At 44.5% G+C, this 27,742-nt stretch overlaps 2 protein-coding genes across 5 annotated transcripts in view; one reads left to right on the top strand and one right to left on the bottom strand.

Annotated features, from left to right (window-relative positions):
• Window positions 1-27,742, bottom strand: part of IFT140 (intraflagellar transport 140) — a 97,374-nt gene that overhangs the window by 17,716 nt on the left and 51,916 nt on the right. The window lies entirely within an intron of this gene.
• Window positions 4,269-27,742, top strand: part of TMEM204 (transmembrane protein 204) — a 33,113-nt gene continuing 9,639 nt past the window's right edge. The window contains exons 1-2 of the mRNA XM_054842595.1: window positions 4,269-5,358; window positions 22,361-22,516. Of these exons, the coding sequence (XP_054698570.1) occupies window positions 5,079-5,358; window positions 22,361-22,516 (436 nt within the window). The 5' untranslated portion in view covers window positions 4,269-5,078. The remainder of the gene's footprint in view (window positions 5,359-22,360; window positions 22,517-27,742) is intronic.

Below are 27,742 nucleotides of genomic sequence, written 5' to 3'. Positions count from 1 at the left end.
GGGTTGGAAGGGACCTCACAGCCCATCCAGTCCCACCCCCTGCCATGGGCAGGGACACCCTCCACTAGCCCAGGTTGCCCAAAGCCCCATCCCACCTGGCCTTGAACACTGCCAGGGAGCCAGGGGCAGCCACAGCTTCTCTGGGCAACCTGGGCCAGGGCCTCACCACCCTCACAGGGAAGAATTTCTGCCTCACATCTCATCTCCATCTCCCCTCCTCCAGCTTCAGGCCATTCCCCCTTGGCCTGTCACTCCCTGCCCTTGTCACCAGCCCCTCTCCAGCTTTCCTGTAGCCCCTTCAGGGACTGGAAGGGGCTCTAAGGTCTCCCCGGAGCCTTCTCTTCTCCAGGCTGAACAAGCCCAACTCTCTCAGCCTGTCTCCATAGCAGAGGTGCTCCAGCCCTCGCATCATCTCCGTGGCCTCCTCTGGACTCACTCCAACAGCTCCATGTCCTTCTTGTGCTGGGGACCCCCGAGCTGGACGCAGTACTGCAGGGGGGTCTCACCAGAGCGGAGCAGAGGGGCAGAATCCCCTCCCTCGCCCTGCTGGTCACACTGCTGGGGATGCAGCCCAGGACATGGTTGGCTTTCTGGGCTGCCAGCGCACACTGTCAGGTCATGTTGAGCTTCTCGTCCCCCAACACTCCCAAGTCCTTCTCCTCAGGGCTGCTCTCCATCCATTCTCCACCCAGCCTGTAGTTGTGCTTGGGATTGCCCCGACCCATGTGCAGGACCTTGCACTTGGCCTTGTTGACCTTCATGCAGTTCACACGTGCCCACCTCTCCAGCCTGTCAAGGTCCCTCTGGACGGCATCCCATCCCTCAAGCATGTCGACCCCACCACACAGCTTGGTGTCGTCAGCAAACTTGCTGAGGGCGCACTCAATCCCACTGTCCATGTTGCCAACAAAGATGTTAAACAGTGCTGGTACCAGTACCAACGCCTGAGGAACTCGTCACTGGTCTGCACTTGGACATCGAGCCATTGACCACAACTCTTTCAGTGCGACCATCCAGCCAATTCCTTATCCATGGAGTGGCCCATCCATCAAATCCATATCTCTCCCATTTAGAGGCAATGATGTCATGCAGGACAGTGTCAAATGCTTTCCGCATGTCCAGGTAGAAGATGTCAGTTGCCCTTCCCTTATCCACCAATGCTGTAACCCCCTCGTAGAAGGCCACCAAATCTGTCAGGCACGATTTGCCCTTAAAGAAGCCATGCTGGCTGTCACCAGTCACCTCCTTATTTTCCATGTGCCTGAGCATAGTCTCCAGGAGGATCTGCTCCATGATCTTGCCAGGCACAGAGGTGAGACTGACCAGCCTGTAGTTCCCCGGATCTTCCTTTTTTCCCTTTTTAAAAATGGGGGTTATGTTTCCCCTTTCCAGCCAGCAGGAACTTCACCAGACTGCCACGACGTCTCTAATGCAATGGAGAGTGGCTTAGCAACTTCATCTGCCAGTTCCCTCAGGACCCACGGATGCATCTCATCAGGTCCCATGGACTTGTGCACCTTCAGGTTCCTTAGATATTCTTGAACCTGATGTTCTCCTACAGTGGGCAGTTCTTCATTCTCCCAGTTCCTGCCTTTGGCTTCTGCCACTTGGGTGGTGTGGCTGGAGCACTTGCTGGTGAAGACTGAAGAAAAAAGCTATTGAGTACCTCAGCCTTCTCCATATCCCAGGTGACCAGGTGTCCCATTTCCTTCCAGAGAGGGCCCACATTTTCCCTCATCTTCCTTTTATCACTAACATACCTATAGAAGCTTTTCCTGTTGCCCTTGACATCCCTGGCCAGATTTAATTCTATCAGGGCTTTGGCTTTCCTAACCTGATCCCTGGCTGCTCAGACAGTTTCTCTGTATTCCTCCCAGACTACCTGCCCTTGCTTCCACCCTCTGTAGGCTTCCTTTTTGCGTTTGAGTTTGCCCAGGAGTTCCTTGTTCAGCCGTGCAGGCCTCTTGGTGTTTTTGCCTGACTTCCTCTTTGTTGGGATGCATCGCTCCTGAACTTGGAGGAGGTGACCCTTGAAGCCAGCTGTCCTGGGCCCCTCTTCCCTCCCATGGTAGTCTACCAAGCAGGTCCCTGAAGAGGCCAAAGTCTGCTCTCCTGAAGTCCAGGGTAGTGAGCTTGCTGTGTGCCCTCCTCACTGCCCTAAGGAACTTCAACTCCACCACTAAGCTCTCAGTCAGCTCCTCGTCCATCCCCAGGTGGAGCTCCATGCACTCCAGCTGGTCATTGACATAGAGATGACACCCCCTCCTCATCTACCCTGCCTGTCCTTCCTGAAGAGCCTGTACCCTTCCATCCCAACACTTCAGTCATAGGAGCCATCCCACCACGTCTCTGTGATGCCAATAAGATCACAGCCCTGCAGGCACATCTCCTACTTCTCTTGTTTGTTCCCTGTGCTACGTGTGTTTGCCCAGAGGCATTTCAGTTGGGCCTCGATGAAGCTGGCTGGCTGGCTGGAGTGGCTGGAATGCCTTTGTGCTGCACTTCAGGTGCTCTCCTGCTGACCTGTGATCCTTCTCCCGGCTCTGCGCATCTACTGCTGGCACTGGCATCAAACTGGTAGGAGCAGGTTGGATTGAGGTTCCCCTCCCCAGGTTATAAAATATGAAAATACAGTCATTGTTGTTAGGAAATTTCTGTGAAGAATGGCAGACCCCAGTGTCTGAAACTTCTAAAACCAGAGATGTATATAAACACGACCAATCACAGGAAAAAAGAAACCAAAGATGCTGTACTGCTGTCAGAGTATGAAGATGCTCAAAGTACCTAAAGCTTAATCCATTTAGGGATTAAAAATGAACCAAGCGCACAGGGGACCGGTGAATTCGTAGCTGGGTTTGTACATTCGATTCCAATAGCTGAAAACTAATAATAGGGGCATATGAACTTCATTGAAATATCTTCCACTCCTCTCAGCAACTAGTCTTAGAAAATAAAATGATGACTTTCAAAAAATTTCCAACAGTTTGTCTATGTGTATTGAGTCAGTACGGATCTGTTGACTAAGAGCAAAATAACTCAGCTGGTAAGACAGAACTGCTATAAAATTAAATCCGTTTCTAATCTAATTTTATTAATTACACTGATGTGAACACTTGTGCCAACCTCTCGGGTGGGGTCGGTGCGGTGCAGCTGTGCCCGGTGATGCAGGTACTCTGCCATGACTCCTCACTACTCCCTCTCCAGGCTGCTGACAAGAACGTCACACCTTCATTTCACAATATACTATTTAATACTACACCTTAGGCTGTATTTGTTCAGCCTCAGGAATTTTGACAGGCTGAACTCAACCACAGGCAGTAATGCCCAGAGGGGCAGGAGAAGCGGCAGCCGAGGGCAGCAGGGCAATGCCCGCCCGGGAGCCCTGCCCTCGTCGCCGGCCCCGTGCAGGACCTGCTGCGGCAGCTGATGGAAACATAAAACAGCGACCAGCCATTTGGAGAGCCGGTCTCCGCAAGATGCCTCTGGAAACATCTGTGTTCAGGGAGAGTTTGAAATGTCCTCAACAAATCTGTTTATTAGGGCTGCCTTCCTTGCAGCTTTTGCAGCGCCGGTGCCACGGTCCCGGCTTGCTGTCCGGCAGTCCCTTCTGTACTGGACTGTGAACAGAGGCATTAGGTTAAGCACCTTGCAGAAGTGGTCCCATGCTCTGGGCACTGCAGGGAGGTGTCCAGCCTTCTCAGAGGCACTGCAGAGCCACCAGCGGTCACAGCAAACCGGGACGTGGGGCTCAGGGCTGTGCCAGCCCTGCACAGTCGCAACGCAGCGATTTTCAACTTTGGTCACATCCCAACGCTTGTAACTGCCTTTCAGACACCCCCAAATACGTTCGTTTATCAGGTTGAGAATCTTGAGATTTTATATTTTCTATTTATCTGCCACGCTCCCTGCTACGGTTGCAGAGAGGAAGGGGGACATCAGTGGACCCCCCCCCACACACCCCACTTTTGTCATGCCGTTCAACAGCTAACCCCACTATTGTTTTGCTTTCAGTAAAAAGCATCTCAAAACCCCTCTCCTCAATCTGTTTCTGCAGACTTGCTGCTCCGAGGGTCGAGGCTGGGGATTTCTTTTTCCCGCTTTGAAGAGGACCTGGGCTCTGGTCCCCGGGCTCCCCGCGATGCACAGCCTGGTCCTCGCAGCCCCGCTTTGTGCTGCCGGGAGGGTAGGAGGAGTGAGACGGGGAGGGGGGCTCTCCGAGGGGAGGAGGTACAACTTTAGAAGTCTCCATAGTCTTTTCCTTTCAGGAAACACATCCTGTTAATGTTTCACTGCTGTGGCAGTGGCTCTGTTTGTTGCGGTCGACTACGCCCTGAGGCTCACCAAAAACAGCCACAAAAACAGCGATTTCCTCTTCGTGGAGAGGTGGGGGGGGCCTTTTCCTCACAGCAGTGGCTGCTCTGCGGTCCCTGCACTCACAGCTCAGATCTTCAGAGAGGGGCACGGCACAGCAAACTCCTCGAGATACTCCAAACTTGCAGAGCTCCTTTGGGATGACAGCATTCATCTCCAGTTCGGCTTGGCTTTGAGAGAATGACATTGGTCACGGTTTGCGGGATATTCTGAAGTTTGCACCTGAAAAAAAGGCTTTTGGAGCGGCGCTGGTTGCCTCGGAGGACCCGGTGCGTTTGGCACGCTGCTGACGAGCATCCCTGCCTCCGTCCCCGGCAGTGGCTCAGGCTCTCCAGCCTCGAGACTGGATTCTTTCTGGATTCGCCTCATCTCACAAGGAATGGACCTCCCTATCGTTCAGTTCATCGCAGGACTGGCATTACTTATCAAAGTGCAAGAAGGTGGATAAGCCAAGCCTGGGAAGGACCTAAAAAAGCTTCTTTGTGTTCTTATTTTATGGAATTCTCCCACCTACCTCACAAAATTCTCATTTCCTTGATCAGAAACACCTCTGGAGTTGACTTTGAGAATGAACGGTGATGTCCTCTAGCCATTCGTAACATCCTAAGGAAGCTGCCTCTGTTTCAAGTCCAATTTCAATGTGCTGCAGCTGATTGACACCTCGTGTCTTCTGCAAATAGAGACTGGCAGCAAGCTGACAGTCAGATATGACTGTCCAGAAACTGGTAGCCACAGCTGTGTTGGTAGCCCTGGTCTCACTTATTCTTAACAACGCAGCTGCCTTTACTCCCAACTGGGTGTACCAGACCCTGGAGGACGGGCGTAAGCGCAGCGTGGGGCTCTGGAAGATGTGCTGGCTGGCAGAAAAGAGCAGAGGAGGTGCGAGCACAAGTGCCAGGCATGGGCAAGGGGAGGAGCGCGAGTGCGAAGCCCTGGGCTGGGGTTCAGAGTCAGCTGGGTTCCAGGAGTCGCGCAGTACTGTCAAACGTAAGTTAAATCTCTTGTCTTCTCTGCTTACGCTAGGTTGCGATTGATACGGTGTACCTGATCCCCACGAGATTTATAGCCCAGCAGAGCATCCTGAAATCACTGTTAACCCTCTGATTCTAAACGTCTCTTAACATTCATCCCCAAATAAATTAATTTGGGAAAATAAGAATAATTATGTCCACCAGTGATGAACTAAACTCCTCCTCCTCCACACCAAAAGCAGTGATCTACATTGTGCTGTCTGGTTTATACAACAATGTACTTTGCAAAAACAATCTGTGAAGCGTAAGTCTAAAGCTCTGAGACATCTGCTGCTCGCTCGTCCCTCTTGGCTTCCTGCTGTAAGCGTATCCCGTCCCGCTCAGCACATTAAACCCCAACCACAGTGGCTCTGAATATCATCAAATTAAAAAAAAAAAAAACCCCAAGTATTCCAAAGCCATGCTATTTCTCCCTTCTGTTTACTTTGGTTGGAAGTGCCAGGAGCGGAAAAGACAGAAGTAGTTTTGATAAAAACATGTAAAATTGAACTAGGCCTTAATGGATGCAACTATTCTTCTTGGTGAAAGAACACAATTAGTACGCTACTTGGGGACCATGAAAATCATTAAGTATGCTGTATTTCTCATTTTGCAAATTGACAGACTCAGGGGAGCTGAAGAACACATATAGCTTAAACTGAACTAGTTACAATTCTGTGGTAAGATGAAACCTGTAAGCCAATGTCGACAATTATAAAGCTGAGTAATAAAAAAGTGCTCCTTACTTATCCCATTCATCACGTTAACGGTGCAACCCTGTTCTCATTAAGAAACTAGAGCAGGACTGTGCTTGGAATACCTGCAGTCATCTCGGACACCACGGATGTGACCGTGGCAGACCGTGGTGCCGAGAGGTTTGCTCCGCTGGAAGCCTCTGCGTCCTGCTGGCACGGGAGCGCGCGGTGCCGGGCGAGGGCTGTGAGCAGCAGGGCGCCCGTTGTCCAGCTGAATCACTGCTGGAGCTGCACCCATCAAGGAACTGAATTTAACAGGACAAATGTCTGTAAAGTTCATGTCTTGTCAGACACCAGGATTTTCCAGAGGTTTTAACAGTGCTCTTACCCAGCTCCGGTGCTCTGAAGGACGGTAGCATTAGTAAAGTAAGTGAATTTTTTTCACGGTTTGAAATGTGGAGAAAGAGCAAAATGCCCTGCTCCTCCTCAAAGTCTCTTATATCCTTCTGGAGACAAAACCAAAGAAATATGAAAGGAATTCATTTTTTAAAAATGCTTTAATGTGGAGCCATTTCGTATCATGTTTTCCAACAAAATTGTGCAGCAACATTTTTCGTGCATTTGCTAATATTAAACCTGCATAAATCACAAACAGAAACTTCTAAACTGTTTTAAGGCCCCAAACTAACTTTCGATTCTTTTTTTAACTGAAAGAACTTTTGTGATGACAAACAATTGAAAAAGTTCCTTGATGCGTATCTGCAACTTCATCACTGGAATCACTGCCCCAATTAATATTTATAAGCCATGTTCTCACTTGAAAAACATGCATACATACCATTCATGAATTTTAGAAGTACAAGTTCTATATTCAACAGCTAGAATGAGCTCCTGCGCATTGAATTGGGCTCCTGCAGCATTTTAAAGACACAAGCTTGTACTTCTTGCTGTGCACAGGTCAGAAATGGGTGGTGCTAGAAAGACCAGCAGAGACGCATCGGTTTCCGAGCAGAATCGTAGGGGCAGCAATTTCTTACATCAAAGAGAAGCAAAATGTGATGGAAAATTTTAACATTTCAAAGTAATAATTATAGCATGATCAAGTCCCCAGAAGAAGTCCATTCTTAGAAATTCTAATTTAAAGGAGGACTTTGAAGCCCTAGGACTCAATGGTATAGGAATAAAGAATCCATTCACTGTTTAATCTGGAAGCAAATAGTAAGCAAAAGGCCAATTCTGAATCTTTCTAAAGCATTTAAAAGAAAATCTCACCTCTACAGCTGTGCCGTGACAAAGTAAGTAGGAAACAAATCTGTGGCACATATTTTTAAGACAGATATGTTTCCATGGATTGTACACATTGTCACTGTGAGCCTGAGTCTGCAGCCATGTTTTTGTCATTTGAAAGAATTTCTCTAATAAGAAATCACACGTCGTTTTAGTAATATCTATGGCAATCCTCATCTGTCGTAGATAAATCACAAACATGTGTGTGTGTGTGTATATACGTATAAAAATACCCTTCTGAACAAAGAAACTTCTTCCTCAGTGATACGAATGAACATGTTGTGTTTTGGATGCCATTTGTAGAACAACAAATAGAAAAAATGTTCTTCCAATAGCAATGCAAAAAGGCCACAATCTTGCTCATATTAAAATATTTATTTATATATGTACACATACATATTTCAGGGGCAAGTTATTTATCTCACAGTTCAACAGAAAAAGTGTAAAACCTTTGAGAATTTGCTTTTTCTGTATGCTGATGACTTCTGGACAAGTAGGTAAATAACAGCACTGCTGTCAGCAGGCGCGCTCACTGGCAGAGAAGCACATTGTGAAAACCTATTTTTCACTGACTTTCCCTGCCTGCTCTTTCTCCTGTTGAAATCGTGGGCAAAGCTCCTTTCCGGGGGACACAATAAAGCTGGGGTGGGGCTTTTTTTCCCCCCTCATCATGTACACAGCTCAAGCAAAATGATTTGCAGGAAAAATTATGGCAGTAGCTCTTTATGTCGGGAGTTGCATGTGCTTAAACTAGAAATAAATAAATAATAACTGAAGTTTTGCATATTTTGGGTAAAAGTCATAGTAAATGATCTGTCAAAAGATCATGCAGGGAGCGAACAAAAAAAATCAATGTGATGGAGCATGTCTGCCAAAAGCCTCTTTGGAAATGCAAAGTCAAATTCCACGCCAAATACCTCTCTGATCCAATTCCCCACTAGCAGGACATCGGTGTGAATTATTTCACCATAACGCATGCCGGTGGAGCAAGAGGAAAACTAAGGTGTTTGGCTTTCAAATCCTATGATGGAAACACTGCATCAAGGCTATTAAAGTGTCAGTGAAGGACCACTGGTATAAATACCAAGTGACATGAAAGACAAAGGGAGATTACAGATGCTGCAGCAAAGTGATGCCATGAGAAAAAAAGAATAGAAATAGGAAAAAAAAAAAAAAGAAATCCAGAGAGAGGAGTAAATTATATTAAATGATATTAAAAATATTATACAGAAACGAAGTGTCTCAGCGTGAAGTATTTCAAGAAGGCACAATACAAGAAATGTGGATGACTTTGGTCCGAGGGGAAAGCACCCCAAGTCTGTTCTTCAAGCTCAAGCCTCATCGCTCCTGGAAGGGGGAGATCTCAGGCCCTTCCATTTGTCTTTATCCACCTCTGTCTTTCTCTTTCTCCTTCTTGCTGTGCAGTCCTGCACCCTTCTTTCAACCATCTGTGATGCTAAAAAGCTTATGTGACACAGTTCAAATGACTAACGCGAGAAAGTACCCAGGTTTGGGGCAGGCGGATGGGATGGGGGGTTTTGCGTGGTTATTTTTCTGTTGGATTAAGCGGTGGTATCAGGCATCCAACAAGTACTGCTTCTAGCAGAAGCTCAGTGACGCGAGTGTGATGGCGGGTGAGATGCTCCCTTTCAGTGGCAGCAAACTATCAGATCTGAAATCTTCGCTTATGCTGAGAATCAGAGCCCAGTTATGAGGACACCAATCAAAGTTTTTCTAACATGGACAAACCACTAGATGCTGCAAACTTAAAGGCTTCACCAAGAACTCAGATGGCACATCCCCTCTTCAGAACACTTTAAGGAAACCTAGCCAGGTCGCCTAACTCTCCTGTCACCTGAGTGAGGGCAAGGAACTTTGCCAAAGGTTATGGAGATGCAGTTTCAGAGCTGTTGCAAAATTTCAGAAGATTGTGCTCGTCTGCATCCCTTAACCCTTCAAAAGAAGAGCACATGTAGTAGAAGCATACACTTGGTAGGATCTTGAGTAGGACACCGTGTCTTGACTACTCAATACTCAGTTTTGTGCCCTCTTAATGCATGAGCAGACGCAGTACGCTGAGCGATGCAGCATCACGCAGGGACGCACACACTACCTCGAGCAGCAAGAACGTGTAGCTGCAGCACCAGGGATGCCCTCCCAGAGCTAACCAGACCTGCTCAGAGCCACCGTTACCTATGCCCTGGCCTAGCACCAGGCCGGTAATACTGCGTTGCACTGTGTGAACACAGCAGATTACTTGGAATCAGCTTAGATATTTTTAACCACGCTATGCGGTACAAATATGCCCTTAAGCCCTACTGTGCTACAAGGCTATCTCTGGGTGGACAGATGGTGCTGATTTATTAATTAGCTGAGGTCACACTCTGTCCCTTTTTGTCTAAAGAACATTACGAACAATGTGGAAATGCAGGAATAGGGAGGGGTTTAAAAAGATATAAAAACCTTGCTGAGTTCTTACGGCTCCAGAAGACATAACAAAAATTCCACCAGTGGGAACCGTGTATCAACCACAGATGCTCAGGGCAAGACAGCTCTCAGTAGTTGTAGTTCTTACAAGGAAGCATAACCAGTGCCAGGGAGAGGCACAGTATCATCAGCGACTACGTGACTGCCATAGGGACCCAATATAAACACCTGTCCAGCCTCAATGTATGATTTATGCGAACACACGTACGCTGTGAAATACGGTGGCAAAGGCAGGATGCCGCTCGGTGTGGGAACAGGGAGCTGACGTTTGCTCGCAGAGGCAACAGCATTTGAGTGCCCGCGGCCAATGCGTTCACACAATTTTCCAATGGCCACAAAATTCTCTGAAATTTGGCTGGCTGGAAGCCAGGCTGAGTTAAGCAGTTGAGCGTGTTGTAGACACGTGTTACTTTTTCAATATATACAGACCAAGAAAGGAGGAACAACCATCAGATTAAAAAAAGAGCCCCAAACCTTATTATGTATGTGGTTGCCTGGTAAAGCGCTCGGGCTGTTACCCAGAGATGGAGGCAGTGCAGACAGCTGCCAGCTCAGCGCTTGTGATTTCCCCTCCTAACAGCTGCAATATAATCAATAATTAAATAAGTGAAATGACTAATTTAACAGTAGAGGCCAATATGCAATCCTTCTGGAGGTGAACTGTAAGAGGTCTGGCTCCTCAAATCAGAGTGCTCATTTTAATGTGCATTTTACTATGCTGTGTACTTATTTTGGAAAAGTTGAAAACTTTCTGGGATTCAAGATAGGAAAATGAACCTAATATATGTTTCAGTAGAGTACCTTCACATGCATTGCAAAGAAATATTATCAGATAAATCAGTGTTTGATTATTATCACAATTGAGACTTTGAATCCAATTAAAGCGCTAAGAGTGAAAATGGCTATGGAGCTTTTGAAAATTTCAGATTAAATACATTTATTACAGCCACCAACACAGAATACCAACACAGATGGTTATAAACAGGCAAACCATAACATGTAGACAACTAATATCTCAACAGGAGCTATGGAACAGCCTTGCCTGTTAAAACTGAAGCCTTGCCTGTACAGAAGCATTCACAATGTTGAGTTTGAAAGGTCCCCATCATTTAATCCTAAGAACTTGTTTACGTTGAAAACAGTTGACGTAGCTATGTCTTCACTCCAAAAGTAACTATGGAAGCTTTTAAAAAAACTCCAACCAACCAAACTCTTCTTCTCTCCCCAAACAAGATCCATATGCCTTTCCAACTAAATATTCAAATATGAAGTTTCACACTCAGATGAGCTCAATCATAAAGTTCCAAAATACCTAAAGGGACGGAAGATTTCACCAGTTTGTCACATCAGAAAGTTCCTCTAATTGTGCCGAAATAGATTGGTTTCTCCCTCCTCCTCCCCTTTTTTAAAATTTTTATTTTTAAGTGAAAAAGCATAAATTGCATACTTCAGAAAGCCAAATAAGTGACTGTTCTCATTTTTAAGATATCCATTCAGCAACAGAACATATTGTGGACGCCTTGTAGCTGAAAGCTATATGGCTGCTGACAGAGATTTAGGAAGGAAAGAGAGAGGGAGAGACTTTCCTTTTCAGGATAAAGTCCTGTCTTTACAATAAGACACGCAAACAACATCCTCACCTGGAAAGGGTACAAACTGATGAAGAAAAAAAGATTCAGATCTGTTTCACTTTTAAGACATTAGTGTACATTTGGACCATCAAAATATATCTGTATCAAAGAGGGCAGTGCTTTAATTAAGCCTTCCCACAGTCTCAGTTACATTGTCATGCAAAGGTGCGCTTAGATACCACCAGCTTTTTGATTTAGTTTGTTTCACAAATACCGTTAAAGTCTTTCAATACATTTCCTAATTCATATTCAAAAAAAAACCCCAAACAAAGAGCTCAAGAGTTTGACAACATAAATACCGCAAATTTAAATCAACACAAGAAATGAAATGTCCACAGACTTCATAAATAGCACACAAGTTTGGGAGGTGTAGCAGGATGCTGACAGTCAATAAGTAATTATAGTGATTATGTTTATTGTTCTTATTATCTCTTAACTATTAACAGTAAATGCCGAATCTCCTATGCCTGTGTTGTAAAATGAAGCGCAGTACTACTTTGCATTTTCATAGTGCTCTTGATATTCAAGGCACAGCTCCAGCTGATTTCCACGTCAGCTGCAGAGACCCATTTCTGCACTTCTGATCTTTGCTGACAACGCTGACATCCAAAACACGAGGAACACACAATTAGTTGCCAAAAGTTTGGCTAAAGTGCATTTTTTTATAAAGAAGAGTTTCTTCTAAAATTATTTATTAATACGGAATTCAGTTCTCCAGGCTGGACCTCAACTTGGCTAACACCAAGACTGTAAGTAAGAGTTAGCAAGACAGGAGTCGAATATAGAGCCAGTCTGAATGGCACCACTTCAGCTTTCATTTCATGCATTGAATGAATCACAGCTCCCATGAAAAAACAGTATAAGCCCATTTAGCTAAAAGTGTATTATTCTGGCTTGGCTTTGCATTTCTGAAGTCCCTATAATGCGGGTTTTAAAAATTACTCCAAAAGGCTGAAAAAATAGAACTCTGCTCTACAAAACCATGCACTAAGCCCAACCTGAATCATGGGCAGGCTTCAAGCCTTTAGGTTAATGCACAGGCATGTAACTCTTACTTATTTTCCAAATGTCTAACGGGGGCAGGAATGAGAAGTGGAGCTCACCGGAGCCACAAGGGAGGGCTCAGAGCTTGCACAGAACAAACTCTTCGCTCTCCGCTCTGGAGTACCGCAGTGGCTGGATGACCACATGCGAAAACTGTAGGCGGTATTGTGGCACATCCGCTGCTCGGTGACAACAGAGCCATGATGCAATGAACGTGCCTGGTTGTCAGCTATGGTTCTGTTCAGGCAGCGTATACTAAGACTTGCCAGACTACTTACTGGTGCGAAGATTAATATAACAGCAGGAGATTCATCCCTTATCTCAGGATAACACCGCAGCAAAATGTCAAGTTCCAGAGGAAAACCATGTACTCAGTTAGAATCTCTCAATTATATTAGAGAAAAATCTAATTACTGACCTAGTTAGATTAAATTTTAGCAACAGACTATGATCTCAGCCTGCAGACACCCAGCCCAAGCAGATGAAGTCTAGCAAAGTTACAAGTAACTGAAAACAGGTTCTCACAAAAATAAGTGAAGCAACTTAAGTGTAAGAAGCGTTACCAGTTCTATCCATAATTACCTAGAAATTTCTACTTCAGAAACGCAACATTTGTCCTCCTCTCCAGGATAAAGAATATTAAGCATATATGAAGACAATCAGGTACATCTCACACATATAATTCACTGAATCAATAAATAAACCCAAGAACCATAAAAACGAAAGAGCACTGATAGAATACTTTTTAAAAAAGTCCTTTCATCTGTGTTGGGTTTGTGTGGCAAGGTTTTGGTAGCGGGGGGGGCTACAGGGGTGGCTTCTGTGAGAAGCTGCTAGAAGCTCCCCCTGTGTCTGACAGAGCCAATGCCAGCCGGCTCCAAGACGGGCCCGCCGCTGGCCAAGGCCAAGCCAATCAGCACCTCTGTGATAACATATTTAAGAAGGAAAAAAACCCAGTTAGGGAGAGCTTGTGCAGCCGGAGAGAGGAGTGAGAAGATGTAGGAAGCTCTGCAGACACCAAGGTCAGTGCAGAAGGAGGGGCAGGAGGTGCTCCAGGCGCCGGAGCAGAGATCCCCCCTGCAGCCTGTGGTGAAGACCATGGTGAAGCAGGCTGTCCCCCTGCAGCCCATGGAGGAAGGATGAGGGGGTGTAGAGATTCCACCTGCAGCCCGCGGACGACCCCACGCCGGAGCAGGTGGAGGCACCTGAAGGAGGCTGTGGCCCGTGGGAAGCCCACACTGGAGCAAGCTCATGGCAGGACCTGTGGACCCGTGGAGAGAGGAGCTCACGCCAGAGCAGGTTTGCTGGCAGGACTTGTGACCCCGTGGGGGATCCACGCTGGAGCAGTTTGCTCCTGAAGGTCTGCACCCCACGGATGAGACCATGCTGGAGCAGTTCATGAAGGACTGTAGCCTGTGGGAGAGACTCATGTTGGAGCAGTTGGTGAAGGACTGTCTCCCGTGAGAGGGACTCCATGCTGGAGCAGGGGTAGAATGTGAGGAGTCCTCCCCCTGAGGAGGAAGAAGCGGCAGAAACACTGTGTGATGAACTGACCGTAACCCCCATTCCCCGTCCCCCTGTGCTGCTGAGGGGGGGTGGAGGTTGAAGCTGGGAGTGAAGTTGAGCCCGGGAAGATGGGAGGGGTGGGGGGAGGTGTTTTAAGAGTTGATTTTATTTCTCATTCCTCTACTCTGTTTTGCCTAGTAATAAATTAGATGAATTCCCTCTCTAACATAGCAACCATTGAATTCCTCCTATAAAGTCTGCCTTTTTATATTGATAGGGAAAAAGGTTAACAACTGAGTAATGTCTGAAAAGCAAGTCAATGATGAAAAGGTTTTACACTCAGAACTCTAGTTCTAGTTCTGGAATAATTTTTAAAATTGATACCTAGAAGGCTAACTTCTAGTTAAAAGAAAACTGAAGCCAAGCACAACTAAAGGAGTTGTTTAACACCAAAACAATCAGTAGAAACAAGGAAGCAAAGTTCCTCAGGAGATTTAAAGTATGGGTAAACTAATAGATGCAATCAACTTAGCAGCAGCCTGAGGTGGTACTATCCTTCAGCTAAGCGTAAGGAATTCCTGCCCATCTAATCACAAAGTTTAATTAGCATTTTTTCGATGTAACACATTCTGTGTCCCACAGCGGGGATGCGATACCAGCATGTTCACAGTCAGCTCCTGCAGCGACAATGCCAGGCAGGAAACAGTGAAGCCAGGAGGATGGTCAGAGTCCGTACAGTTCCTATGCCGTGAGCACCGGGCTCTTCCCAGGGCTGGTAACTGAACAACTTACAGAAGCTGGACTTAGGTTTGCACTAAAATTTTTGTTCACCAAAAGCGGTATTTCTCAGGGGAACTTTTGGGCAAATATTAAAATATCTTGGGCCATTTGGTTTCCTTCATACACACTCTGTGCTTTAAGCAGTCAGAAGCTTGAGTTCCCACTTAGGATTGTTTTTTCTCTATACGCAGACAGCAAAGGGGAATAAAACCTCACATTTTAAGCAATTATCATAATCTGATTTTTCAGTGAGATCACCCTTCCTCATTATCCCAAAACACTGCAAATTACTGTCCGATATGATGAACCTACTTCTGCATAGCACAAATAGTCCTGGGGCTATCGTGGAATGTAACAAAACAAAACTGCTGCTTGCAAATAACAAAATCAAATCAACATTTCTAATCCAGATGGATACATCTGGTCTAGGAAGTGAGCAAGACAACAAGGAATCTGAATTGGTCTCATCCCTGGAGTTTGGGTTCTGACCCTTGACTGATCACTGTGTTTTAAACAAAGCAGAATTCACCAGCCAGTACCCCCAGCTGTACAAGAGACCCAGCTGGATACCCTGTCCGTGAATTAACTACTTCTCAGAGGAATCTGGGATCAAGATGGGCTTCCAGAAGGAAAAAGTCGGAGACCAACATTTTATATTGATGAACAACGGCTGCTTAGAAAAGAGTTTTGGAGCCATTCAGTGTCTATCCCTTTCCAGTTCTTGACAGCCAAGTTGCAGCTTAAGGGAGGTGAAGGAAAGGTATGTGTGAAGCAGAGAAATACTCTGGATTGCCCTCCCTCCTTCAACGATGTCAGACACACACAGAGGAATAAACACCTTCCGCAGGGTCCAGTGCTGTTCTGCTGGAAGCGTCCCCCTCTAGCTCTAGGAAACCCCTTTCGCAGTTAAGCTTCAGGAGACAGGTGACATTAACAATAATGAGTTCAAAACAATAGATTCTAGAAGCTAATGGTTACCACAAATGCCACCAGTAATTGTGCAGAAATTCTCATCATTATGATCCTCTTGGTTTACACATTGTGGCTAACGTAAATCATTCTGCAAAAGTCAATGAAGTCTGCGATGGCCACAGAAAGTTACAATGGGATCATGGCTACTGTAGATGAAGCAGAAATGCTTGAAATGGTTGAACAGATGATCCTACATTCCAACTAATTATAAAGTCTACAGAAAACACATCAGAATGGGCTGGCTGGCTACTGAGGAATTTCTGGCTTACACATAATTTTAAATAGCAACAGGCAGAGTAAAACAGCACAAAGGTAAACACTAAACACAGCTTTTACAAAAACTGGCTGTATTGCAGCCAATTTTATAAGAAATGATAAATACTTATTCCTGGATTGAGCAGTCATTCAAGCAGGAAAAGAACTTTGTGGCCCGGCCTTCCTCAACATGAGGAACATCCTCTTTGGGTACAGGCTCTGAAGAAATGCTTTGAAATTGCCCACTCAATTCCTGTTCTTGATCAGTGTGGCCCATTGGCTGTCCTCAATAAAAGCAGGCCAGAGCTGCTTCCCACAACTACCACCTTTTGGGGTCGTAGGGTTCATCTTGCAGAAGCTCACCTTATGTTCTATAACCACCACGCGCTGAGCTGACAGCACGCAAAGTTACAATGGCTATGGGTGAGAAAACATGGTCATCTGCAGAGTGGCACTTTCAGGCTGCATACAATTAACAAGCTCCACTGCAAGAAGAATGGAGTTTATAGGAGTTATACATTACTAAGATCGATTTTTTTCCCCTCTGAGGAAAAGGAACCATTACAATTCTAGAACAAAACCAAAAGGTGACAGATCATACATTAAACCTGTTAGAATAAAACAAGAATATCCTAACATGAAATATGGAAGGGTACTAAATTCTCGTAATACCTTATTCCATAAAAATAACTGTCTTCACATTTAATGAAATCATACCAGCTGCTTCCTCCTTATTCTACCTTTCATCATCCTGTTGCGGTTCCAACCTGGACCGTGTACAACCTTCTTTTTTTTTTTTGGTTAAAAGAAGCAGCTATGCAAAATATCAGTTGCATTTCTACATCTCTCTGAACAGAGTAGTGTGTTAGGCGAATAAGCAACCCTAAGTCTGCAGTTCTTATAAACAGCAGGAACGATCATCAGTGTGACACATCCAATGCTACCGCACTCTCTAATTGCAAGAGAGGACAGAGCTCATAGAACCACTCTTTACAGACTAAATTATTACAAATTCTGTTGGAATTCAACTGAGTGACAGTCATAAACTTACTATTTTTAGTGTGCTAGATATAAAATCATCTATGGCAAAGCAAAAAGAATTTATAATACAGTTAAGTGTTAAAAAGAAGTCATGAGTAACAGTGAAGGCAAAAATGTGATGTTTCCTTCTATGTCAAGGGGTAGTATGTATTTCTGGGATAAGCTTCAGACATTTAGAGGATATATAATAACAGAGGTCTTTTTTTGTCTTTAAAGCTCATGCATACTATATACAGACAAGGCAACAGAATTCATTATGGCTGTAAACCAACTATTTTTTTGTTTGACACTACAGATAGCTCTGTCGACAAATTAAAGTACTTTAATAATAATGGCTGCAAGCCTGCTCTTTACTTAGTGACTTAATGACTTTAGAGAAAGTAATTTCTAGCTCTTCAGCAAGCATTGGTCAGTATTACAGAAGTCCATTTAAGTGGAAAACCAGAAGAACACTCCAAATGCCCGAAGTTTTACTGATATTCAAAGCTCAGACATCTCAATATGATTCTGTTATCAGCCAACACGCTTCATGACCTGTAAGTGTTCAACATGGCAAGAGATCTAAATGCCTCCAATGCTAGAAAGGACAGCTTTGAAAGTTAAACACAAAATCTTTAAGCAAACTATTTTTTTGAGTGAAATAATTTTCCTCTCTGGTCAAAGATGAGCTCACTAGCAAAGACCAAAAATACTTAGTATGTTATCTTCTTAACATTTTATTCAATCTGAAAAAGTTTAATGGACTATGGTTCTTAACTCCTTCAGATACCTTATTTTATTAAATTTTAATTAAATCATGAATTGTTACTTAGAACACTGGAAGCTAAAGATGACCTATGAGGGGAAAATAAAGGGTAACTCATTTTTATGATTCACAAAAGTAGACCAGAGTCAATGATTATCACGTTTACTCTTGCTTGTTTGCACTTGCACTTCCTAGCAGTCTTTTTGGAAGATCAGAAATCAAATTCTGGTGGTCAGTGCACCCACTAAACATATGACAGTTAAGTCACTTTTGAAAATCTGTTGACTACTCACGTCCAGAATCTCTTTTTCTAATATATGCCAATTTAAATACTCAGCTACTTCTATTTCAGAATAGCAATGACATATTAGCAAGAGATGTTGAACTGGCACAATGATATTTACAATTCCCACCTTTTGCTAGAGAGGAAGGAAAAGGATGAAAACAGGACATTCATGAGGTTAACAGGAAAAGTAGGAAAAAAGCCTGACTAAAAGTACCCAACTTTGCAATGAATATATTCCATTCAGTAGCCAGCTGGGAGACACATTTTAATCAGGTTTCTAGCCAAGACTCCAGATACCTATGTCTGTAATCATTTCTGCATTTGTTCTTTATATTTCATATAGAATCATAGAATGTCTTGAGTTGGAAGGGACCCCTAAGGACCATCAAGTCCAACTCCCTGCTCCTTGTAGGACTACCTAAAAAACCCCACTATGACTAAGAGTGTCGTCCAGACGCTCCTTGACCTCTGACAGAGTTGGTGCCATGACCACTTCCCCAGGCAGCCTGTTTCAGTGGCCGACCACTCTCTCAGTGGAGAGCCTTTTCCGAACATCCAATCTGCACTTCCCCTGACGCAGTTTCATTCCATTTCCTCGTGTCCTCGCTGGTCACCAGAGAGATATGAGCACCTTCCCCTCCACTGCCCCCCTTGAGGAAGGTGTAGTCTGCAATGAGGTCACACCTCAGCAATGAGGTCACCCCTCAGCCTTCTCTTCCCCAAGATGAACAAGCCAAGTGACCTCAGCCGCAGGTCATAAGTCTTGCCCTCAAAGCCTTTCACCATCTTGGTTGCCCTCCTCTCAACACACTCTAATAGCTCGATGTCCTTCTTGTATTGAGACGCCCAAACCTGCACACAGTGCTCACGGTGGGGCCACATCAGTGCACTGTAGAGTGGGACAGTCGCCTCCCTCAACCAGCTAGCTATGCTGTGCTCAGTGCACCCCAGGACACGGTTGGCTCTTTTGGCTGCCAGAGCACACTGTTGACTCCTGTTCAACTTGCCATTAACCCAAACCCCCAGATGTCTTCACGTGGGGCTGCTCTGCAGCCTCCCATCCCCCATTTTGTACATATATAACCTGTCCCAGGTGGAGAACCTGGCACTTGCTCTTCTTGACTTTCATACAGCTGGTGATTGCCCAACTCTCTAGCCTATCCGGATCTCTCTGTAAGACCTCTCTATCCTCAAGGGAGTCCACAGCTCCTCCTAGTTTAGTATCATCGGCAAACTTAATGCGCATTCGATTCCTGCATCCAGATCATTTATAAAAACATTAAAGAGCACTGGCCCTAAAGTTGAGCCCTGGGGAACCCCACTGGTGACTGGCCGCCAGCCTGATGTCACCCCATTTACTGTCGCTCTTTGAGCCCGACCCGTCGGCCAACTGCTCGCCCAACATACGATGGGCTTGTCTGGCTGCGTGCCGGCAGTTTGTCCAGAAGGACACTGTGAGAGACAGTATCAAAAGCTTTGCTAAAATCCAAAGCCACCCCATCTACTGACTTCCCTTGGTCAACCAGATGGCTGACCTGGTCATACACGTTAAGTTGGTTCCCCTCGTGAACCTGTGCTGGCTATCACCAATGACTGCGTTGTCTCTCAAGTGTTTTTTCAGTAACTCCCAGAATAACCTTCTCCATAATTTTACCAGGCACTGAAGTGAGACTGACAAGCCTGTAATTACCAGGGTTGTCCTTCTTACCCTGCTTGAAAATTGTGACAACATTTGCCAGCTTCCAGTCGACTGGGACCTCTCCAGACCCCCAAGACCATTGGAAATAATGGAGAGAGCTCCTGCGATGACATCGGCCAGCTCTTTTCAGTACCCTGGGATGAATCCCATCAGGCCCCGTAGATTTATGCGCATCCAGCTGGAGCAGCGTCTCGAACAAGTTCAGGGTCAGCTGGGAGTTTATCACCCCCCCAGTCATGGTCTTCCAACACAGGGCTCCGGGGGGCCCAGGGCCTATCCTTGGCATTAAAGACAGGGGCAAAGAAGGCATTAAACGTCTCTGCTTTGTCTATGTCCCTATTTGTGAGGTGACCAGACTCATCAAGTAACAGACTAATCTTATCTCTGGTCCTCCTTTTGCTCTTAACATATTTTAAAAAGCCCTTTTGTTGTCCTTCACAGTGCCGGCCGGCTTGAACTCTAATTGCGCTTTGGCCGCACAAATTTTCTCCCTACAGTGGCGAACAGCATCCCTGTAGTCCTCCCGTGTCGCCTGTCCTTGCTTCCGATGTCCGTACGCTTTCCTTTTCTGCTTAAGTTCTAGAAGAAGATCCCTGCTCAGCCAAGCCGGCCTTCTGCCCCACTTGCATGACTTCCAACACTTTGGAATTGCCTGCTCCTGCGCTCTTAAGAGATGGCTCTTAAAAAGTGACCAGCATTCATGGGCCCCAATACCTTCAAAAGCAGATTCCCAGGGGACCTCACTGACTAGCTGCTCCAGCAGCCTGAGATCTGCTCTCCTCACATCCAGCGTTGAAGTTCTGCTGGCAGTTTTTCTCCCATTGCCAACAAATTGAAACTCAACTACTTCGTAGTCACTGTGAGCAATGCAGCCACCAATCACCACTTTGCCCACAAACTACAAAGCTAGGAGGGCACCTCTCCTAGTCGGCTCCCTCAGTACCTGCACCAAGAAGTTAACTTCAACGTGCTTCAGAGATTTCCTGGACCTGTTTGTGTCCGCTGTATGATATTCCCAGTTGATGTCTGGGAAGTTAAAATCACTCATAAGGACAAGGGCAGTTGATCTAGAGATATCCCTTAATTCCTCATAGAATAATTCGTTGGTGTCGTTGTCCTGGCTGGGTGGTCGATAGTAGACTCCCGCAACAACATCCACTAATATATATATGAACTAATTTTTATTTTTTTAAATGTAACTTTTTACTTATCCATGCAAATGACGAAATAACACCTCATTCAGAACTGCCAAGCATTGAAGTCTTCATTGTAACTGTTTCCCTCGTTACACAGATGGAAATACAAGGGTCTTTGCAGTGCATCATAAATGTTAAAAGAAGGAAAAGTTAAGAATCCTCCATAAAAAGCTCCCTGTCGTGGTTTAACCTCGCCAGCAGCCATTCGCTCACTCCCACACTCAGTGGGAAGGGGGAAAGAATCGGAAAGAAAATAAAAAGGTAAAACTTGTTTAGACAAAGACAGTTTAATAGGACAGAAAAGGAATAATAATAATAATAATAATAATTACAAAAGAAGTGATGCACAGCGCAATTGCTCACCACCTGAAGCTGATGCTCAGCTAGCTCTCGAGCCAAACTGCCTCCCAGCCCACTCCCCAGTTACATACAGAACACGACATCATATGGTATGGAATATCCCTTTGGGCAGTTTGGGTCAGCTGCCCTGGCCGTGTCCCCTCCCAGTTTCTTGGGTGCCCCCAGCCTTCCCACTGGCAGGGCAGTGTGAGAGGCTGAAAAGTCCTCGACTGCTCAGCAACAACTAAAAACATTGGCAACAACTAAAAACATCAGTGTGCTATCAACACTATTCTCATCCTAAACAAAACATCAGTGTGCTATCAACACTATTCTCATCCTAAACAAAACATCAGTGTGCTATCAACACTATTCTCATCCTAAACCCAAAACACAGCACTATACCCGCTGCTAGGAAGAAAGTTAACTCTATCCCAGCTGAAACCAGGCCACTCCCTTAAACCAGGAAGATGTTAGCATTAGTCCACAGGATGTTTTCTAGGACAATTTAGGTGGACTAGGTGAAAAAGAAATTCAGGGTGTTATAGATCTGTCTTTGGGATGATTATTATTTTAAGGCCTTGAAAACCTATTTATGACCTAAGGTTCCATTTCAGTCAGTGTCACACAAATGCAAAACAAACACCATTCCTGCCCCAAACAATCCTGGCTATTAATTACAGGCAGAATCTTCACAGGGCAAAAGTCAAGCACCTCCAGCGGGCCATCCTTGGAAATTAGCTGCTTTTTTCATACAATATTGTTTTGCACCGAAGCAATAGTTATGGGGGGGCTGTGTAACTAAAGGAAAGAGTCAATACACATCCTAAAGAAAAATCTTTTCTTAATCGGACCACAGGGAACGCAGTTAGAGCAAGGGACTGCTGGGAGCAGGAATAATAATGTCTGAGAATCAGTTTCTATGGACTGACAAATTTTACATACCTGCTCAGCCAGGATTTTCTCTTTCCTGGTTTTCTATCATTTTAACTTTATGCTTACTTCTGTTTCCCTAGTGCAGTTTGACATGATGCGTGCTTGTAACCTCATCGCCACTGTTGCTCTGACTGCTGGCCAGCTCATCTTCGTCCTGGGCCTGATGGAGCTCCCTATCATTTCTCAGGATACCCAGTGGTGGGAGGAGGCCATTGCTGCCGTGTTCCAACTCGCCAGTAAGTCCACTTGTTTTTACTCATGGAAAAATACTTAGTCTCTATTAAATCCATGTGGAAAAGAGTTTCTCACTTTACAAATCTTTCAAGTGACAAAAAATAGGAAAAAGGCCTAAATCTAATAGCAAGCTCATTGTCTCTGAAAATCTCTCCCCATGAGATTCTGCAGTACATGAATAGAAGCTTTTATCTTGGATATATCAGAATGAGTCTTCTGCCAACCACGAAAAACAAGCCTTTATTATTTCCTATGAAACCAGGAAGGCAAACATGAAAGAAATAAAGTGGATGCAATGTAATCCCACAATTTAGCAGGACAAAATATACCAAAGGAACTGTTTGAAAGTAGAGCAGAATGGCTGAGCTGGTTTTTGAAGTCTTGCTGAAACATCATTATTTGCTTTCGGCTAACTGAATTTTACTCAATGACCATCAGCTGGATTTTGATAGACAGCTACGTCTGCAATCTAGCAAAGAAAGCTGAAGTCAATTCATAACACTGACTGCTATAAATAAAATTCCCACAGTAATTCTCATGGACACAGACTGTATACAGAAATGAATGAGGAAAGGAGGAAATGGTTTTATCACAATTCCATATTGACAGCAGTGGCAATAAACTGTAAACATTTTGCAATAATGCCTTTCTTTACTACATAAAACAAGTCACTCAGTATTCATTACACCGAGAGTCCAATCCTATAAAATATCCATGCATGAAACTGTCATTAATGGAGTTTAACATTCAGGCTGCTTACAAGATGGGATTAAAAACATATTAATTTAAACAGGTTATAATAAAAGTATCACCATTTTATTTTAAATTTGAATTTCAAATTTAAAAACTCAGAATGTTTAGAATGGTATAAACCTACCGAGACCTCACGTTTACACTGCTGCAAGATCAGAATCTAGCCTAGGTCACTTACATGTGGTCCTCACAGCAATACAGGACGATGAACCTGAAATCCAAACAGGAGGAGGAGCCTGCAGAGGTTCTGTTACTCTCAAAGCATCTGATCCAGCTTCCAGGTGCAGCGAGACCCTCAAGCATCAGTCAGTGCTACCAAAAGACAGACGTACAGTCTTTCCATAACAGGACCTCCCTACAGCCTCTTCAGGTACATCATGGTCTGTGTGACTCTGGACACCTTCTGGACAGTTCTCCCTGATGATCGGCGAGATGCCTGCTTTACTCTCACTCCCTCCCATCCCCCCAAAACTCGACGTCTGTTTTTCCCAGAGAGGAAATGCATTCTGGCCCTGTTTAGATGTGTTGTTTCATTGACAAACAGCACAGTGGACAGCCGTGTGCCTTTCTTCTATCAAGGCTGCTAATTTTAGACTGGTGGGGTTTTTTTCCCTTTTTTTTTTTTTTCCTGTGCTGGAGTCTGTTTTAAACACAGTCAGAGAGAGACTGAAGGGCGCCAGGATATCCCGACACAGGAGAAGGAAATGCCTGCTATTACCTGTTATGCAAGCTGAACCTTGAAATCCCCAGTGCTGGGAGGGGAGAGGAGAGGAAAGCCAGAGTCAGAATGATTAACAAAACACTAATAAGAATGGCTGAAGAAGCTGTTGAATCAAGGAGTTCATCTGCCTGCCTGTGTTGAAAAGGTGTGAGGAGATGGATCTGGCAGCTCCTGACAGTTACACAGACAGACACTGACTATATGAATCAAAGGTCTCCCGTCTGCAGAAATAACGCAATGACTTTGGTGGCTTTCCCTGTCCCCTTCCCCATCCTCCTCTGTAGTTATGCCATGCTCTCCGCCGTCATCAGATGGTTTTCTGCCTTGCAGTCGGTAACACGATATTCACTTGACGTCTCATTATCCTCATGAAAGTTTTATGTTTAAACAAATTCCTTCCTGATATCCAGAACAACCAGCTGAAGTCTTCTGGAACATATACTTTTGAAAAAAGAGGAGTCATCATATCTGCCATTATCCCCAATATAAAATAGACTTCTTGGAGACCCCCCTAGTTTTCCAGGGCAGCAGTACGTCAACTGCTCCCCTCCTGGGTAATAAGGGCCTGTGCTCACAGGACAGGTGGTTCAGAGTACAGCTTGCACTGACAAAAGAGGCTGTTTCCTCTTTCACAGAACCCAGCGTGTGCTCTGTAATGTTGAGCCACCCAAACTGGCCACAAAAATAAGCCCCGTCCACCAAATTCCCCAGATTGGGCCCAGGCGACAGCATTTTATACATTATGGCTGAACTGTCTTTGATATCAGACAAAACACATGTGCAAATTGTGAGCAAGTTCAGCATTTCTGTTGCTCTGATGAAGGATTGCTGCTACATCTGCAGACCAAGAGGTCTTCATTGAAGGGGAGGAGAGTGGCCGCCCCTTATCCCATGAGCCACAGGTAATACTCAGCCTCTGAGCCTCCACTCCCAGATGGTAACCTCTCATCTATTTTCAAAGTAAAGTAGCAATATTAGGCAAAAACATCAGAACGGTGGATACAAAGCTTGCTTGCTTTAAAAGCATTTTGCCCACACAAAACAGCCCAAGAGAAATCACTCTGAAGCTCTCCCCTACTTCATTTTAAGGGTTGAAGCCAATGTATTTTAGGCAAGACAGATCATTTGTGTGAGAAGAGCAAACAATATTTAAGAATGTAAATACTTAGATCTTATTAACTATTTCTTGAATACTGGTTGGGTAATTTGTATTTATTACACTTTCAAATATGTTACTGAAAACACAAGCACTCACCTCCTGGTTTTCCCATTTCAAAATCCAAACGGTCTAGAGAATTGTTCTGCAATTGCTCACCCTGTCAGTAATTTGAGAAAAAATAATCTTGATTCATGTCCCCCCTAATTCCAACTTCCGTTTGATCTCTAACTTTCATCCTGCAATATGCCAACAAATGCTGAAGACAGCTGCAGCGGTCACCAGTAGAATGAAATCTAATATTATGGAGGAAGGCTTGAGCATATGGCTCAGAATCACAAAGCCAACCTACAACTTACTTATTTTTAGTCAGAGTTTACCTACTAAAACATTATGTGTGGGCTTCATTACAGTTTCACGTGGTCTGAAAAAAGTCCTTTTTGTAGAAAATGAAGTGTAAAAGTATTATCTTCCAAACCCTATCACAAGTTCAAATCAACCATCTCTGATCCCACCAGAGCCTGCGATGACTCCAGGCTCCACCACTTTTTCACTTCTGCCACCTGCACAAGCATTTGACGGTCATTCAAAAAGGATGGACCTTTGACAGAAAATAAAGCCCCAGGAAGCAAAGAGGAAGGAAAGAAGAGAGGAAACAGCATTGCTCCTGGGACAGCAACGGGATTCACACAGCTCCAAAGCTCCGCAACCTCACACCTCCCAGCTAACAGGAAAGCGAGCTGTTTGCTTTGGAAAAAGCTTGTGGTGAAAATGGAACCAGCGTTGTATGTGGAATTTTGTGTCAACGCTCAGAAATTTCCCTCTAGAGGGTTTTGGGGTTTCTGTTTTTTTCCAAGGAACAGTTACAAACTCAATGTGCTGAATATAGGATGAATAAGAGAACTGACAGAAGAGCAGTTGGAAAGGGAAATCCATACCAAGAGGACAGGGAATAAAGAGCACTTCAGAGAATATTAAACTACTACAAGCAGTAACCTGCCAGACTGGATCAGACCTTAAGGGAGTCTGGCCAAGTCTCCCATCTTGTACAATGGTGATTATCAGAGACTTCAGAGTGAAATGTTAGAAACTTATGTTCTTATGGGGAAGGTCCGGGATAAAATATCCCTTACGTTAGATCTCATCCTAGTTTCTGACAGTCCAAGACTGGAATAAACCTGAATCATAATGACTAATATTCCTGCCGATGCATTTTCAGCATTGAATTACTTCAGTACATAATATCCTGAAGATTAAAAAGTTTTGTGTTCCTACTGAGCCCGTCATTTACAGCCAAACACATTGCAATCTCACCTCTCAAATTTCAAGCATTGCATTCCAGCTTTTCCTACTCTGTTTTTCTGCTGACGATGTGTTTCACTCCAGACCCCTAACGCATTGCAGGAAATCTGAGTTCACGCACACTCTCATTTCTGTGCTACTAAACCTAAATCAAACAGTTGTTAGACCATTTACCTTCTCTCTTCTTTCTGGGTACTACAACTTTAAATTGGTTGATATCCAGAAGATCTTAATGCAGAACAGACCGGCAAAGCAGCCATGGGAGAATACGGCTGAAGGTATTCATGATAGCAATGTGATCCTGATTTCTGTATTACTTCCTTCCACCTTTTTCCTTCATGACACCCTCAAGCTAGATCTGTTCTAAGATGAAATCTATGGAGCTGTAAACCTAATACTTCCTGAAAAGGAAGCAAATAAATGAGACGCTGTAAATAACCTAAAAATCATAACAAAAAGAGAGAACTTGACTGCTTGATTTGTTTGCGTTATTTCTCATTTTTATTTCACCTCAGTGCCAAACTTGCATGTTCTTTTTGTGGACTGCAAACCTCACAAAAAAGTGGTCTTGTTTTCGCACGTCTGCAAAATGAACTGCATTTGCAAAGATCTTAAAATATGGAAGCCTATCCCACTTATTTTGCCTGAAATGGTTCACATGAACAGCTGAACCAGCAAACTGGGAAGGGTGGTAGCTCACAAGAAGTGTGTTGAACTCTTCAACAAGTATAACTGCAGCAGGAAGAAGATCTGCATATATTTTTCATGTCTAAATACTGATATGAGTAGCAGGCGATTTGTTGTAGCATTTCAATGTCAAGGGCACATATTCTGATTATCTGGTAATACATTTGTTACCATATTTCTAAATATCATTTGGATACGCAAGTATAAGGGACGTGTTTTCTGACAGACACAGGGCTAGAAATCATGCAGAAAGAAGCGTGTGAAAGGAAAAGTTCTTCAGCTCAAATACTCACTTTATTGCTTATGAACATGCATATTATATATACAGGAAGATGTCTCCTAAAAAATTTCAAACTGCAAATTGCCTAGCTAGATCCACAGTTATGCAACTCTTACCCTTTGATGCATCCGGAGATGGACAGAGCACTTGGAAGCAGCTCATCCTTAAAGACAAAAGATGCCCCTTTTAAACTTGCAGGAGGATCGCTTCTCAATGACTGCTTCTCTCTGCACAAGTTGTTTTCGCTCAGGCTGACCAGAGCTCCTACCTGTGTCTGATAATGAAGTTTACTGCACTCAAAAGGAGGTTCTTTCGTTGACTCCAGTTGC

This window comes from Grus americana, chromosome 15, assembly GCF_028858705.1.
Source record: "Grus americana isolate bGruAme1 chromosome 15, bGruAme1.mat, whole genome shotgun sequence".
Classification (NCBI taxonomy): Eukaryota; Metazoa; Chordata; class Aves; order Gruiformes; family Gruidae; genus Grus; species Grus americana.
Note: the sequence above shows the minus strand (reverse complement) of the source record. Positions and strands in the feature narration are given on the sequence as shown.